Raw genomic sequence first — 18294 nt, forward strand, 5'->3', positions numbered from 1 at the left:
ATAGCCCAATGATCAAAATTTGAACTTTTCAAAAATAATATTCGAAAATTAATGCGAGCCACCTACGCCAACGTACTCTACATACTTATATCCTCAGCATTTATGCTAACGAGGGTATGTATATACACATTCATACGGGCAAAATGTGCTTCATCGAAATAATGGTCTTAGACCCCAAGTATGTTTGGACGAAATCCGTTTCAGACAATTTGGAGTTGATTTAGCCCTGTCCGTCCGTCTGTCTGTGTATCTGGTTGGCTGGAGCGAACGATAACTCTCGAACGGATCAACCGATTTGGTCTAAAATTTAGCCTTCGTCATATTTTGTCCAAACTTAGTATCAGTTCGAAGATTGGCAATACCGGTCCACAACTACCGGTACTACTATATCTCTTGAACGGGGCCACAAAATTCTGAAAAGACCCTAAATATATTCGATCTGTCCGTAGCTGAAAGTTTCAATTCACATGGGCTGAGGGTATATATCTGTCGGCAAAGCCGACTGATACTTTTTATATATATAATTAAATTTGTCATTCCGTTTGTAACACATCGAAATATTCATCGGATACCCTATAAAGTATATATATTCTTGATCAGGGTAAAATTCTAAGTCAATATAACCATGTCCGTCCGTCTGTTGAAATCAAAATACAACTCGCATTTTTTAAAATAGAGCATTGTAATTTGGCATAGAAGTTTCTATTACTCATAAGATGTTTGATATTTCAAATGGGCTATATCGGTCCACGTTTTGATATAGTCCCCATAGAACGGTACCACCCGATGTTCGGTATTTCGAAGGTTGTGGCCACAATAGTCCCCCCGAAATGGCTAAAATTTGAAACTTGTCGGTACAGGTCCACGTTTTAGTATATCCCCCATAGAACGGTACCTCCCTATTTCCGGTATTTTGAAGGTTGTGTCCTCAATATCCCAGCGAAATGGCTAAAATTAGGTATTTGGTTTTCAGTAGGGGTATGAAACGTTCCATATGAAATTTGTCGGCAAAGGTCCACGCCTTCATATAGGCCCATAGAACGGTACCTCCCTATTTCCGGTATTTTGAAGGTTGTGGCCTCAATATTCCACCGAAATGGCTGAAATTTGGTATTAAGTCTTCGTTGGGGATATTTAACGTTCGATATGAAATTTGTCGGTATAGGTCCACGCTTTCGTTTAGCCCCCATAGAACTGTACCTCCCGATTTTCGGTATTTTTAAGGTTTAGCCTCATTATCACCCCGAAATGGCTAAAATTTTGGGGTATAAAATTCGTTGGGGGTATAAAATTTTCTCCCAGAAATTTGTCGGTATAGGTCCACGCCTTCATATTGCCCGCATAGAACGGTACCTCCCGATTTTCGGTATTTTGAAGGTTGTGGCCACAGCAACTCACCGAAATGGCTGAAATTTGGTATTTAATCTTTGTTGGAGGTAAAAGCCTTTCTGAATGAAATTCAGAACGGTACCTCCCGATTTTCTGAAGGTTGTGACGTCAATATCCCAATGAAATACTGAAGTTTGTTATTTAATATTTCATGTGGTTATTAAATATTCCAGAAGAGAATTAACAGTATAGTTCCACGGGTTCTATATCCCCCATAGAAGCGAATCTCTTGATTTTCGGTAGTTTTTTTATCGGAAATTTGGTATTTAGTCTTCTTCGAGTCTAAGATCTGTCCACCAGAAATTTGTAGGTATAGATCAACGTTTTTATGTAGCCCACATTTAACGGTATCACCTAAATTTCGGTAGTGTGAAGGTTAGCCACATTGTTTAAGCGAACTTGCTGAAATTTGATATTTAGTATTTTTTTATAAACGAGAGGAAACTAATTGTTCCAGTTTACTTCAATACAACTCGTGGTGGAGGGTATAACAAGTTCAGCCTGGGAGAACTTAACGCCGTTCTTACCTGTTTACTTGTTGTAAATGTTATCATTTCTTCTTGCATTGACAGGCTTTGGTTTTGAAATCACCCTACTAGAAGGGGAGATATTCGCATATATGAATATACAGTACAACAAAATTGAACTTTTTTCAAATTATAAGAAACCTCGCACAGATGATGAAAGTGGACCGAAAAAAAGAAGACACTTATATCGGCGTTTTGAAAGTTTAAGTCGGGATGTAACCTAAATAGGTGTGGAAAGTTCCGCCAATTGTTTCAGGTATTGAAATATTCGAAATCAGATTTCTTGGAATTCTTGCATTTTAGGTATAAGGTGTCTTTGGCAATATTACTTAAAACAATGTGAAAAATAACCCTCATGCGAGTCACTAAAGGGTTCTTTTTGGTCCTTTTTTAATGTTTAAAAACTCCTTTAAAATGCGATCGTATCAGATCAAAATATTCTACAAAATTATTCGTCATAAAATTTTACTATAGGTCCCCGAATACACCAAAACTCTAAATCGTACCTAAACGCCAGGACTCTGCCAAAAGTAAAATCAAGTTTTAGGGTTAATTTTGCAATTTATCTGAGTGTATTAAGTTTTGTCCCACAAAACTTCATTCTAGATAAAAGACGTCAAAGACAAAAATATTCTCCATCAAATTTTAATATAAGGCGCTGAATAAATGAAATTTGTATTTGCAATATATATCAAGAAATTTTATACATCAAATTTGCCAAAAAAAAAAAACACCAACCTATTTTTTTTTAATAAATTTGTTTTGTTCTTTTTTCGAGTTGATGCATGAAAGCAACATGAAATTTAGTTTTAGACGAAAGTTTTTAAAAGAAGACATATTCTACACAAAATTTCACTGAGGGTTTCAGAACAAACTAGATATCTAAGTAAAATACTTTGTTGAGAAAACGACGTTACAAAATTAGATATTATAGGTAGAAATTATTTGTTAAACTTTTAGACTCTTAATTAAATATTATTCCATACTGAGTCAAAATCTCCTAAAGTACCTCACTTTTTGGGGGTTGTGTCAAACGAAGAAATGTTCCAAATCAAATTTCATTATGAGTCTCTGAACAACAGAAATTTGTAGCTATAATATTTAACACCTCCAGAAGTTTTCGCTTTTTATATATGATTTAGGGGGTGCCACCGTGGTGCAATGGTATGCACACCCGCCTTGCACGCAGAAGGTCGTGGGTTCGATTTCCCGGCCAGGCAACATCAAAAATTTCAACGGTGGCAAAATACCCCTCAGTAATGTTGGCGACATTTCCTGAGTATTTAAGCCATGTAAAACTTCTCTATAAAGTGGTGTCGTAAGACACGCCGTTCGGACTCGGCGATAAACAGTAGGTCCCATATCATTGAGCTAATATGAATCGGGGTGCACTCATTGATATGAGAGAAGTCTCCCCTGTCCCGTCTGGGATGTTTGTGGAACAATTATATATTATAATTATATATATGATTTAGGACCATATTCTACCGTTTTTATGCACATTTTCGTTATCTGCGGCCACAAAATATATTTTATTGACATTTTTTCATAATAAATTCTTTCAGAAGATAATGTGTGCTCGATCCAAACTGTTTTTGAAATATCTATGGTGAATATATATGGGGAAAATATTGATAACCCAGATCAGATTTTGTAAAATTACGTATTTTAGTACTATAAACTAAAATAACGTCATCGGAATAAGTCATAGGTTCCTGACATTGTATGTAAAAATTCGGGGATAGTCTACGGCTATTGTCCAGTGAATATATGTATATCTGACATACGATTCCTAACATCCATGACTTTGGCATGGTCCTAAATACTATAATGATGGCAGCTACTCCTGCTCTGATAAAATTAATTTCTGTCCTTCTTATGTACCGAGCGATATCATAAAATTTATATTCCCAGCTTTGTATCCAATTGCATAACTTTTATCATAACTATTTTACAAATCTTAATAAATGCTATCTTACACATTTTCTTTTCGCTGCATATGAGAAGTACTATACTTATTATGACACTGATTAAAGGCAATACATAAATTATGTTTTAAATAAATTCATGACTTGTGTTTGTGTTTGTGTCTTAAATCTTCTTTTCTATTAAAAACACTTATACGCTACCACGTACACGGATGAACAAATTATTTAATTGTGCACTAAAAGGAGCTCGAACAATATTGAAATTTAAGTTAGACATTCAATTTCATAAAGTTTTCTCCCTTTTCTAGACACTCCATAATCTTGAAACTTACCTTCACTTTCCTCCATTACTTTTGCGGCTTCATCTTTCTCATCCTCAGCAACAATTTCTTTAATTAATCCCTCTTTTTCTTCAACCACCAAAGGCATTTGATCCAACTTTAGCTGTTCGCTTTGCATTGGCAATTTATTGTTTTCGGCATTTTCTTTTTTGACAGTTGTCAATGAAATATCCACGGTAACGTCATCCTGTACTGCTGCTGCTGGTGGCATACCGTCATCGCCACTTGCGGCTGCCACGTCTAGACTTTCAGCCTGCAGAGTGCATACCGAATGCAATATCAGCAGCCCAATAAGGCTGAATTTAAACAAATTTAACATTGTATCGTAAATTATTTTTCAATTTTTTTCTTTATTGATTTTTGTGTTATGAAGGATTATTTAAAATTCTCTGAACATCACCGTTTGTCAAAAATTTATGATTTCTTTCTTTAACTTTTTTATTTAAATTTTTTGTTTAAAAATCACTTTTCTGATTTATTGTTAAATCTGTTTTTGGGGAAACAAAAATTGTCTGTCTTCTTCTTCTTCGTTTTTCTTCGAGAAGAAAGATTTGTTTTGTTCGGGTGACAGAGGATTCTATTTAACTGCCCGTCCTATAGCACCGTTTACGTTCAAGGTTCGCGAGTATCTGCTAGACTGGACGTTGTCAATGTTACGTCTACGGTTATGTATGATCGGTTCTTTCGCTGCTCAAACGCTGTAAGCTGATGAAATTGGGAAAAAAGGTAAAAGATTGGCGAAAAGCACACAGACAGACAGAAGTGTTCGCAGAACAAACTAAAGCTAGCTAGCTAAGGGAGAGCAGAAGAAGTTCGTCATAGTTCATTCAATTCGCCTTATGTTTTTTGTTTGCTTTTGAAACTCTCTCCCTCTCGCTGTCTGTCGTGATTTAGGTTCTAAACAAATAATGTTGGCGTACGCACGTACTTAGATGGTAGGCAGTAGGCAGCAGTTGTAGAGGTGTTGCTGTTGTTGTATTCCACAAAATCAATTACAACAACCTGATCAGTATCGAATTGTTAAACTTTGAAATACAAATGATTATCATTATTGGACGTACATACGTACATGGTTGGTTTTGCAGCACCAACACGCACTTGGATATGGCTTCATGGCGAGGAAGGAAAGGGAGGGAAGGTTGAGTGATTGGCTTGCTAATTTGTCATATGCGTAGCATGGCATAGAGAAGGGATTTTTGTATAAATTGATTTACTTATGATTCAAGGGGGAAATAAAGGCGTTATGAAGTTTGATCAGAATTGCGGATAAGTCATGACCTATGAAAGGCCTTCCGTCTATAGAACCTGTTGAAGGTCTTCTGACTATAGAATACCTGTGAAAGGTTTTCTATCCACAAAAGATCTGTGAAAGGTCTTCTGTCTGTAGAAGAACAGTGAGTTGTCTTCTGACTATAGAAGGCCTGTGAAAAGTATTCTAATTGTAGAAGACCTGTGAAAAGTCTTCCGACTATAGAAGACCTGTGAAAGGTCTGCTGACAGTAGAAGACCTGTGAAAGGTTTTTTGTCTTTAGAAGACCTGTGAAAGGTTTTCTGTCTTAAGAAGATCTGTGAAGGGTCTTCTGTCTTAAGAAGACCTGTGATAGGTCTTCTGTCTTAAGAAGCCCTGTGAATGGTCTTCCGACTATAGAAAATCTGTGAACTGTCTTCTGACTCCAGAAGACCTGTGAAAGGCATTCTCATTCTAGAAGACCTGTGAACGGTCTTCTGACTATAGAAGACCTGTGAGAGGTCTTCCGATTGTAGAAAATCTGTGAAAAGTCTTCTGACTCCAGAAAAACTGTGAAAGGTCTTCTCATTCTAGAAGACCTGTGAACGGTCTTCTGACTATAGAAGACCTGTGAAAGGTCTTCTGACTATAGAAGACCTGTGAGAGGCCTTTTGTCCTTAGAAGACCTGTGAAAGGTCTTCTGTCTTAAGAAGACCTATGAAAGATCTTCTCACTCTAGAAGAACTGTGAAAGGTCTTCCAACTGTAGAAGACCTGTGAACGGTCTTCTGACTATAGGAGACCTGTGAAAGGTCTTCTGATTCTAGAGACCTGTGAACGGTCTTCTGTCTATAGGAGATCTGTGAAAGGTATTCTAACTGAAGAAGATCTGTGAGAGACATTCTGTCTATAGAAGACCGGTCAAAGGTCTTCCGACTATAGAAGACCTGTAAAAGTTCTTCTGATTCTAGAAGGCCTGTGAACGGTCTTCTGATTCTAGAGACCTGTGAACGGACTTCTGACTATAGGAGACCTGTTGAAGGTCTTCTGACTATCTTTTTTATATAGAAGACCTGTGAAAGCTCTTCTGACCATAGAATTGTGAAAGGTCTTTTGACTATAGAAGACCTGTTAGGAAAATTCAGATTCCCGAAAACCAGTGAAAGGTCTTCTCACTCTAGAACACCTGGGAAAGGTCTTCTGTCTATAGAAGACCTGTGAAAGGTATTCTAACTATAGGAGTCCTGCGGAAGTTTTTTTTATAGAAGACCTGTAAAAGATCTTCTGACCATAGAAGACTTGTGAAAGGCTTTTTGACTCTAGAAGACTTGTGAAAGGTCTTCTGGCAATAGAAGAGCTGTTAGAAAATTTCTTATTACAGAATACCTGTGAAAGCACTTCTCACTCTAGATGACCTGGGTAAGGTCTTCTGTCTATAGAAGTCCTTTGAAAGGTCTTCTGACTATAAAACATTCGTGAAAGGTCTTCTGTCTATTGAAGACCTATGAAAGGCCTTCTGATTATAGAAGACCTGCGAAAAGTATGCTGTTTATAGAAGACCTGGGAAAGGTCTTCTCTCTATAGAAGACCTGTCAAAGGTCCTTTGTCTATAAGAGATCTGTGAAAGGTATTCCTTTTATAGAAGACCTGTGAAAGGTCTTCTGTCGATGGAAGACCTGTGAAAGGTCTTCTGTCTTAAGAAAACCTGTGAAAGATCTTCCGACTATATAATACCTGTGAAAGGTGTTATGAATATAAAAGACCCGTGAAAGGTCTTCTAACTATAGAAGACGTGTGAAAGGTCTTCTGACTATAGAAGACCCACGAAAGGCCTTCTGAATATAGAAGACCTGTAAAAGTTCTTTTGACCATAGAAGACCTGCGAAAGGTCTTTCGACTATAGAAGACCAGTGAAAGGTCTTTTGACTCTAGAAGACCTGTGAAAAGTCTACTGACTATAGAAGATCTATGAAAGGTCTTCTGATTCTAGAAGACCTGTGAAAGGTCTTTCAATATAGGAAAGCTGTGAAAGGCCTTTAGACTTTAGAAGACCTGTGAAAGGTCTTCTGACTATAGAAGTCCCGTGAAAGGTCTTCTGACTACAGAAGACCTGCGAAGGGTCTTTCGACTATAGAAGACCAGTGAAAGGTCTTCTGACTGTAGAAAACCTGTGAAAGGTCTTTCAAATATTGGAACTCTGTGAAAGTCCTTTCGACTTTAGAAGACCTGTGAAAAGTCTTCTGACTATAGAAGACCCGTGAAAGGTCTTCTGACTACAGAAGACCTGCGAAAGGTCTTTCGACTATAGAAGACCAGTGAAAGGTCTTCTGACTCTAGAAGACCTGTGAAAGGTCTTCTTACTCATGAAGACGTCTGAAAGGTCTTGTGATTCGAGAAGACCTGCGAAAGGTCTTTTGGCTATAGAAGAGCAGTAAAAGGTCTTCTGACTCTAGAAGACTTGTGAATTACCTTCTGCCTATAGAGGACCCTTGAAAAGTCTTCTGTCTGTACAATACCTCTCTGCAGAAGACCTGTGATAAGTCTGCCTGTGAAAGGGTTTCTGTCTACAAAACCTGTGACCTGTAAAAGACTTTGCGTCTACAGCATACCAGTGAAAAGTCTTCCGATAGAAAGGTTTCCAGTCGACATAATACTTGTTGAAAGTCCTTCTGTCTATGGAAGCCGTGTAGTAGCCAGACGATCTTCCAAAATATCGTCAATGCACCCAACATATCCCATAGAACAGACCTATAAGCTGACTATAGGAATACCACTTTTAAATACTTACTTACTTAGCTGGCCCATTACAGAACATTTGTTCCATAGGCCGAACTAAGAAAAGATCTCCATTTCTCTTTATTTGTTGCTTCGCACTCTGGAATTCCAGAGTACCACGTTTAAATATTCCGCTTCGAAATGCCTGCGCACGGGTAATTAATGAATGAACATTAATTGAATGCATGTTTTCGAGCTTTGGACGAACACCTCTCCTGGATAAGCAAAATACAAAGTTAAGTGTGGCATTGGTATTGAACAATTAATAAGAGTTGCTGCTTACCTGCTCGCGATTAACTTCTGCAATAATGTTTGGCAATAATGATAATAAAGGGTTTACTTCATCATCCTCTGATTTGTTGACAACCTGTTTTTAACTTTGGCTACCAAGATTTTTATTTTTTTATGTTATTCGTCGGCCAGTAGCTGCCGCTGCTCTGTACTAGGATTTGCAAACACTCAACAACTATAATTTATTGCTAGCCATTGATTAACATACATCGCAAGTTATGTGGGCCTCAGTCACCATGAAAGGGTATCAGTGACAAAAAAAGAATACACTGAGAGAAAGAAAATTGGTTGGCTTTAAGGATTTTGTGAATAAATAAACAAATATATATTATGATATCATAATTATCACGGGGCAAACCACCATCACATGTCATTTACCTCTTTAGAAAATAAACAATGACAGTTCAAAAACCGATCGAGCATTTGTCGTGTCATGGTATTTACGTTGTTACATTTTATACTTTTGAAGGAATTTTCTCCATGAAATCAATTAATCCTCGTTACGCATTCAACGGTCAAGAAATGATACCCCTAAAGTGACACAATGAAATATATTTTTTATTGTTGCAAATTTTGGAATTACCTGAAATAAATAATATAATAGTAATAAGGAAAACAATTTACAGTGGAGTCGACCAACAGAAGCGCTACACCATTACATAACAATTTTGTTAGCCATAAATACTTAACAATTATTTATCAAGGTCAATATGCTATACATGTCATGAATCGAGAATGTGAGTTTTTGTTTATACGGAAGAAAAAATGATCGTCCCAGATTCAAACCGATGGATGAAAGACTTTAGAAAAATCGTAAAGAAATAAAATATCTCGATCGAATGCAATGACAAACAAACGAAAGGTATTTTACGTTCGCCAAAAGGAACATGTAACCTGATGTAACCATGGCATTTGAAATATTCAGTCGGAGAATTTGGGAAAACATTAGTAGCAATGCCAGGTAAGCATAAAACCACATGTCTGGAACCAAATCAAGTCAAAAGGAACCAAATTGATCACATGGATGTAGACGAAAGTCACTCATGGAGTGGTTAGATGTACGACACTTGCGAGGAAGAAACAGCGTTCGAAAACTTACACTAAGGTACCGTACAATAACGTTTTGTAGCGTACCTAGCATGAAAAGTTACACTACGATAAGGTACCGTACATGTACACAAACTTTAAAAAAAAATTTAGAGTTTGTGTACATGTACCCAACGAAAATCGTAGCGTACATGTTTGGTACGCAACCACCATTGTAAAGTAACAACCACGTACCCAACCGAAATGGTTGGGTACGTACGTTATAAATGTTGCGTGTACATTAAAAAACCACGTAGCGTACATCATTATGTACCCTAAAAAATAAATAGAGGTTGTGTACACCTGGGTGATGTTTATAAAGATGTTGCATACGCCTGAGTGATGTTTATAAAGAAATATAAAATATGAATGGCATGAGGAAAAATGCAACCATAAAAATAAGAGTGAATATCCTATAAATAAAATACAAAAGTAACTATATTTATATTTAACCAGTAAATATGAAAACATTTATTTATTTTATAAAAAATTAACGAATATAAAAATATTAACATACTAAAGAAAATATAATTTAACAGGAGAAAGCTCAACTTTCATAATTGAAATCCCCATTAACTTTTACCATTAATATATGTTCAAGATTTGTTGCTGACATGCGGTTGCGCTGATCAGATAATATGTACTTCATAGCAGAAAATAAGCGTTCCACGCTTACTTGGGTTGACGGTATTGCCTGTACAATATTAGCAATCTCACTGATGATGGTTTTCTGAGAGTTCCAAAACGCTATTATATTTTCATTTAGTGGCAATCTTGATTGCCGCTCATAATTGGCAAAATCAGCTTCTAAATTGTGTAAATTAGATGAACTCGGAATTTCTGTGGTAGGATCTATAATTTGCAGATAATCGGAAAAAGATTTGGCTGCATCTGGTCTACTCGGTGATGGAGCTTCCTCTAATATTGGGTGACTTGTATTGTGTTCTGAAACATAAAAGATGAATGATATAAATAAATAGGCATTGCTCTGGTTTACTTAAGCAAACTTACCTTCTGTTGAGTTCATGCGTTTATATAACGATAGTATGTAGTTCTTCGCCCTTTGTTTTTGTTCGCAGGTTAAGCATACTTTGATTCGTGGATCCAAGAAAACAGCTGCGTTAAACAGTTCATTTTCTAATAGTTTATCCTTTCTTATCTTCAAGGACTCCTTGAGAAGGGTTTTCATGTTGCTATCCGGTAAAACGTCAATTTGAAATGTTATATCCATAACAATAATGTGTAGTTCACTATAGCACAACTGTTCGCTTTGTAACGTAATGGTAGCATTGTAAATAGGTTTAAATAGTCCAAAGAATTCAGTGGCGAAAGACCATTCTTCAGATTCAAGAAATAAATCAGGATAATCCTTGCTTAGTGTATTTATAATTTCCTTCATTTCCAGGCATCTTTCAATCATTTCATATGTTGAATACCAACGTGTTGCACAATCAATGATAGGTTTTTGTAGAGTTCACTTCTTAGAAAATTTAAAATCGTTTTACTACTAAGTTTTTTTTACCACGAATCGTATCTTATCGACATTGTCTTTTACTGCCGACTGTTTCAGAACATCGTTTACACACAGTTGGAGAGTGTGAGCACCACAACGAATGCTTGTAATTGTGTTCGATGAGATGTTAAAATCAATTGTGTCAATAGCTATTCGGCAATCGATATCATTTTCATCTTCTTCGAAATCCACGGCATCATTATTTATCGACAATTGCATTTCACAGTTCAGGATTCGTACAGTTTTGAGCATATTTGATCCGTTGTCGGTTGTAATAGTTAAAATATTACGAATATCAACATCATATTCCTTTAGAACATCCAGTATAACTGTTTTTAAATATTCAGAAGTGTGACTTGATCTAAGCTCCTTTATAGCCAACGTTTTAACAACGATTTTACCATGTTTAATGTACTGAACATTAATACCCAGCATACTTAAGTCCAGCCTTGTTGCGACATCCATCTTAAGGGAAAATAATATCCCTTTAAGATCGTTTGAGATTTCCGTTTTAATATTTTTTGAGAAAGCGATAATTCGTTCCATTACGTTATGTTCATTTACAGTTATCCCGAGTACACTTAAAACAGGTTCTATAAGAACTTTGAAGGCTTTATCTTCGGCCATATGTAAAGGACGTCCATTTTTTGTAAAAAGTTCCACTAATGCTGTTTCAATGTTTTTTGGATTCACACTTTTTTTAATAATACTTTGATGACTCTTTTTTCTTTTACGTTTTTCCGTTTTTGATCAATATAGTTCGCATACAAATCGGGATGCACAATTTTCAAATGTCGCTCTAAATTTGCGGAATGCCAATTTAAAACATTGTTGACACAATTTTGTAAATTGCACACTGTTTGATTTGATTCGTTTGTACTGAACATATCATGAAGAACAATATTATTTGGTCTTGGCATTTTTATTATTAGTTTCACTCAACGTTTAAAAATGAACTAAATAGCATTTGCGGGGGTTCTTTGCATATATAGTTTGCAAAAAATGAATTTTGTTAAAAAATTACGCTACCTGCAACTATTCCAAAGGGTTTTCGCGAAATTTTCCGTAAATTATACAATAAGACTACGAGTGTAACAAACTCAAAAGCTAGATCATTCATGTGGTACCTGAATGGTTATATTTTATTACAATACACAAGAAAGGTAAAAACCAATATTGTGGTTTACAATGTTTTAACTCATAATTTTTATGATGTAAAAAAAGGACAGGTACTTTATGGTGTTGGTGTGCGAGGAATAATATTTCCACCTAGTTCTGACTTTCTAACTTATCAAAACCAAAAACTCAGATAATTCTACCTTTAAACAAACTATAAAAATATAGCAGACCCAAAGACCGGATGTTGCCTTCACAGCTAGATACCAGTCCTTGGGTACCTCAACGGCAATTCATAATTTGGAAAAACACAAAAAAGCAAAAAGTAATTCTTATTGTGGTGATGTAGCATTTCTTTTTGTAAGATGATGTTGATACTGAAAACAACTTACTTGAAACTGTTCTTCGATGCTTTCTTGACTTTGCTAAAATATTGAAAATGAACCACCTGTTTTCACAATACAAATGATACGATTTTTAATAATAAAAAACTCCTCCATAACCTACAGCCCTATAGCAACTCTTTTGTAAATTGTCTAGATTTTAGATATTCGATGAGAGCGTTTTGTTTAGGCATTACTAACTTCTTGCATATGTATTTATGACATTTAAATAATGATATTTATAGTCCTAATTAGTCGAAGATGCATATTCATTTATATTTACTTGTATTTCATTTGTATAAGTTAAGAGACAATATGTTGAACGTATCACATAACCAACCATCCAGCCATGGGAACAATCAACGAAATTCATTCTCATAATTATTGTATGCAATATCAGGTTGCACCAAAATGTGGGAATGAAATAATGCCTACTCAGCGCACGTGTTGTCGTTGCAGCAGAATAAATTAGTTAAGTAGCTTTAAATCACAATTGTAAATTTTAGTGCCAATATTTTATTAATAAAGTGAAGACGTGTTGCTCCGTCAACACTAAGTCTTTTTTAAAAAGATAAAATATCCTGTTTTTAATTAACTGGCGCCCGAGCAGGGACCCGAACGGTGTTATCCTGAGGAAAAATAAGTCTAAACCGCGGAGTTAGCATTTTCCCAGGACGGGTCCACGTCGATAGTAAAAAAATTAAAATAAAAACCGTGAAAAAATTAAGAAAGAAAACAAAAAGAGAGTGCGGAAATGATGCCCCCGAGTAGATTCAATTCAAAAAGGAGTCCTCAAAAGGACAGCGGCCGCATTGTATTATAAGTGACTTTAGGAAAATAAGTAAAATTATCTACATAAAAGTGAACTAAACAAAGAAAAAATATTAAATAAATAAAGAAACATAAGAAAAAATATTGACTCTAAAATAAGCAAGAATTTGTGAAAATTAATTAAAAGAAATTATAAAAAATAAATGTTGTATGATCCTAAAGAAGGAGTTTATGAAAAATAAGTGACTCTAAGAAATAGAAAAAAATAAATATTGTGACTCTAAAATAAGAAGGAATTTGTGAAAGTAAATTAAAGAAATTATAAAAAATAAATAAGTGACTTTAAAATAAGAAAAATAAGTTGTGAAAATTGAAAGAAATTATTTAAAATTAAGAAATATTGCATTGAAATATGAGAAAAATAGAAAATGAAATAAATATTGTGACTCTAAAATAAGAAAGAATTTGTGAAAATAAATTAAAGAAATTATAAAAAATAAATAAGTGACTTTAAAATAAGAAAAATAAGTTGTGAAAATTAAAGAAATTATTTAAAATAAAGAAATATTGTATTGAAAAATGAGAAAATAATATTAAAAAAGAAAAAAAGAAGTTAACCTTTAAAAAATACAAAGAATTTTAAATTGTTGAAAAAAATAAGGAAAAAGAATTATTTCATAAGAGAATACAATTGAATTAAGGAAAATTTAAATTGAAAAATTAAAATTTTAAGAATATAATTGAATTAAAGGAAATTTAAATTGAAAAACTAAATATTAATTTTAAAAAAAGGCAAAAAGGAAGTGAGATTAAAATTCCGAAATATGCTGCTTTACTTTTGGTAAGTTAGTTAATTCAACTTGGCACTCAATTAAATAAATAATTAAGAAAAAATTGTTCCGTACATTTGGTTTGATCATAAAATAAAATCCTTCAAATACATGATTTTTTCCTGACTGCAAGAATTAATTTTTCTAAGTACCAAACTAATTCCCTGATTCATAAAAAATGCCTGGAAATCCCATAGATGAATTGTCAAATAGACTTAGTTCAACCTTAAATATTGCCAACATGAATAATAACAGTGAAACTTCAAGATTTTCGTCGGCGCAAAGGGACGAAATTAGAACGATAATATCTGAAATATTGAAAATAGATTCAAACAGTGACTGTTTAGATGAAGATTCCGATCAACCCATAGGAACCGTAAAAGTTGAGGAATTAGAAAAAATTCCAGACATTGTAAAAACAATAAGGGATTTTTCAGGAAAGCCTGGAGAATTTGGATCCTGGCGAAAATCTGTAGAAAGAGTATTAGACCTTTTTAAGGAACTCAAAGGCACAAGTAAATATTATGCCATATTACACACTATTAGAACTAAAATAGTAGGGGAAGCGGATACAGCCTTAGATTCATATAGAACACCTTTAGATTGGCCTAAAATTAAAAAATGCCTCATGATGCATTACTCAGATAAGAGAGACATAGGGACTTTGGAGTATCAACTCTCCACGATGATACAGGGACAAAAATCAATAACTGACTATTATCAAGCAGTGTACCAACATTTATCACTAATTCTTGATAAAATTGCCTGCTTAGAATTGGACGAAAATAGTCTAATGGCCATGACTAACGCTTATCGGGATAAAGCTCTTGATACCTTTATTAGAGGTCTAAGAGGGGATCTTCCGAGACTCTTAAGCGTTAGGGAACCCTCATCATTGCCGCAAGCATTACATATATGCCTTAAATTAGACAATATGAATTATCGTATGAGTCAGGCATATGGGCATACGCAAAAACCAGATTATTTACGAAAAAATTCTGCGGGAAATTTCTATCCACAGCTAGCACATATTGGTGGAACAGCAAAACCACCATTACCACCAAGATATCCATCTAGACCAAATTATGGTAATGGTATGGTGCAACCACAACTGCATAGAACATTTGTGAATCCTTATGTGAATAATTTCCCACAACAACAGATGTATCATCGACCCAATCCTACATGGAGCACACAGGTATTTCCAGGCCAATCAAGTTCACCCAGACCTGAACCAATGGATATTGATAGGTCTATTCAGACGAGGCAGGTCAATTACGCAAACAGGCAACAGTTTAACCCTACAGTCAAGAGAGCAGCTGGATCGTACCAAGGGCCGTCCCCAAAGGTGCAACGGAACTTCCATTTAAATACAGGAAGTCAAAATGATCAAATGGTTGAAGCCGGGGAAAGCATAAATTTACCCGACTACGGACAACAGGTAGAGGCCGGATATAATAATACTGACTTGGCCAGCTACTCTGATATTATGACAGAGGAAAATGTAAATGATCTGTTGGATCAAGGAGGTAGTGAAATTTACGCTTCTGATAATATCATTCCTGACGAAGATACCAACGCTGACTTGAATTTTTTTGCATAAAAAGTTCCTCGTTGCCATTCTTTACCGTAAGAACGAGGAACGGACATTCATTACGGATGTTAGTTGATACTGGAAGCAACAAAAACTATATAAAACCTAGTTTAGTTAGTAATCCCCAACCTAATAAAGATTCATTTGCTGCCAAAGCTGTAAAAGAAGAAATTAATGTATCCCACCACGTATATTTAGATATTTTTGAAGGAAAAACACAGCCGTTACAGTTTTTCCTTTTGCCTGGATTACAGACATTCGATGGAATATTAGGAAACGACACAATGAGGGAACTCTCAGCAGTTATTCATACTAAAGAAAACTATTTCACATTAGACGGTGTTGGAAAAATACCTACAAGCCAGCATTTCTTTCAGGATGTAAAAAATATAGAACTTCGCTTATCTCATTTGTCAGAAAATATAACATCTAGAATAGCAGATATCGTAAAAAAGCATAAGAAGTTATTTTCAGAGCCAGACGAACGCCTAACCTATACAACGAAGGTGGTGGCCGAAATAATAACTTCAAACGAATCTCCTACGTACACAAGAAATTATCCATATCCTTTGGCCTTACGAGAAGTGGTAGATAATGAAATAAAAAAGCTTTTGAATGACGGAATAATAAGACCATCCCGCTCACTCTATAACTCACCAATTTGGGTAGTACCCAAAAAAGAGGACGCCTCAGGACAGAAAAAATATAGGGTAGTAGTAGATTTCAGGAAATTAAATACTGTTACCGTCCCTGATAGATACCCCATACCAGAGATAAGTGAGGTATTAGCAAATTTGGGAGGAAATAACATATTCTCTGTTGTAGATCTAAAAAGTGGTTTCCACCAGATACCCCTTAGAGAGGAAGATATGCACAGCCTTTTCCATAAGTAATGGTAAATTTGAATTTACTAGACTTCCTTTTGGGTTAAAAAATGGTCCTTCTATATTCCAAAGGACTTTGGACGACATCCTTAGAGAGTTCATAGGCAAGACATGCTATGTTTATATTGATGATATAATAATCTTTAGTAAAGATATAGAAAGTCATCTTAAACATCTTGAGGAAATATTTTCCACCTTGGAAGACGCAAATATGAAGGTTCAACTGGATAAATGCGATTTCTTTAAAGAAGAGGTAGAGTTTCTTGGATTTGTAGTGTCAGCAAAAGGTGTAAAAATGAACCCGAAGAAAGTTGAGGCCATTGTAAATTTTCCATATCCAACTAACTTAAGGGAATTGCGTTCACTCCTTGGGTTATTTAATTTTTATCGAAGGTTCATAAAAGGATTCGCTGAAATAGCTAAACCTCTTACAAACATGTTAAGGGGAGATAACGGAAAAGTTACAAGAACACAATCAAGGAGGATAAAAGTTTTCCTAAGTGATGTAGAAAAAAAGGCAATAGACTCTTTGAAAAATGCGATAATATCGCCGGAAGTCGTACTAGCCTACCCTAACTTCGAAAAGGAATTTCATTTGACGACAGATGCGTCAAATAAAGCTATTGGTGCAGTCCTTAGCCAAGAAGGGCGACCTGTGACATTTATTTCTAGATCCCTTTCCCACGAGGAAGAAAATTACGCCACAAACGAAAGAGAGATGTTAGCTATAGTTTGGTCTCTATACAATCTTAGGAATTATTTGTATGGTACAGCCAAAGTTGTAATTCATACTGATCACCAACCACTCACATATGCCCTTAGTAATAAGAACGCTAACACCAAGATGAAGAGATGGAGGGCTATCCTTGAAGAGTATAACTATGAAATTAAATACAAACCTGGGAATACGAACTTAGTGGCTGATGCCTTATCTAGGCCACCTATTTCAAACGTCTACACCTTAACGGGATCGGTACATAGCGCAGAAAGCTCAGCAGAGGACCTTATACCGAGTGTCGAAGTACCCATTAATGTTTTCAAGAATCAGTTGTTTTTGATTGCAGGCGAGGAAACTCCATACCAATTTCAAATAGTATTTCCAGGATACCATAGGCATTCAATAACAGAGAGAGGTTTTACTAATGAAAAATTGCTTTCATTACTAAAAAGATATTTAAACCCTTCCGTCGTTAATGGGATAAAAGCACCAGAAGAAATAATGGGGAGAATTCAAGAAATATATCTAAATCATTTTGTCAATATCAAAGCACGGTTTACACAAAAAGTAGTTATTGATATTACATCAGAATCCATGGAGGAAGGTATAATTATTGATACGCACAAGCGAGCTCATAGGAATGCTGTAGAAAATAAAGCGCAAATAATGGAGAAATACTATTTTCCTAGCATGATGAAAAAAATAAAAAGAATTGTGAAACTCTGCACTATTTGCAAAAAAGGTAAATATGACCGTCATCCGAATGATCCAAAATTGAGTGAGACACCTGTACCATCATATCCAGGTCAGGTAGTACACATAGACATTTTTGCAACTGACAAAAAGCTAGTCTTGACTGCAATTGATAAGTTTTCGAAGTACGCACAGGCTAGAATAATAAATGGAAAATCTGTAGAAGAC

At 35.3% G+C, this 18294-nt stretch overlaps 2 protein-coding genes across 2 annotated transcripts in view; both read right to left on the minus strand.

The window, feature by feature from the left end:
- Window positions 1–4663, minus strand: part of l(2)k05911 (CLIP and Tryp_SPc domain-containing lethal (2) k05911) — a 42581-nt gene extending 37918 nt beyond the window's left edge. Inside the window, exon 1 of the mRNA XM_073966945.1 lies at window positions 4177–4663. Coding sequence (XP_073823046.1) covers window positions 4177–4504 — 328 coding nt within the window. The 5' untranslated portion in view covers window positions 4505–4663. The remainder of the gene's footprint in view (window positions 1–4176) is intronic.
- Window positions 4664–10103: 5440 nt separating this feature from the next.
- LOC141392130 (uncharacterized) lies at window positions 10104–10667 on the minus strand. Its single transcript, XM_073965083.1, has 2 exons — window positions 10576–10667; window positions 10104–10509 (listed from the first exon to the last, which is right to left on the minus strand). The coding sequence occupies exons 1-2, from the start codon at window positions 10589–10591 to the stop codon at window positions 10112–10114; spliced, it is 414 nt and encodes a 137-aa protein (XP_073821184.1). The 5' UTR covers window positions 10592–10667; the 3' UTR covers window positions 10104–10111.
- Window positions 10668–18294: the final 7627 nt, after the last annotated feature.

The sequence above is a fragment of the Musca autumnalis genome, unplaced genomic scaffold, assembly GCF_047663935.1.
Source record: "Musca autumnalis isolate F117 unplaced genomic scaffold, ASM4766393v1 scaffold_2, whole genome shotgun sequence".
Taxonomy (NCBI): domain Eukaryota; kingdom Metazoa; phylum Arthropoda; class Insecta; order Diptera; family Muscidae; genus Musca; species Musca autumnalis.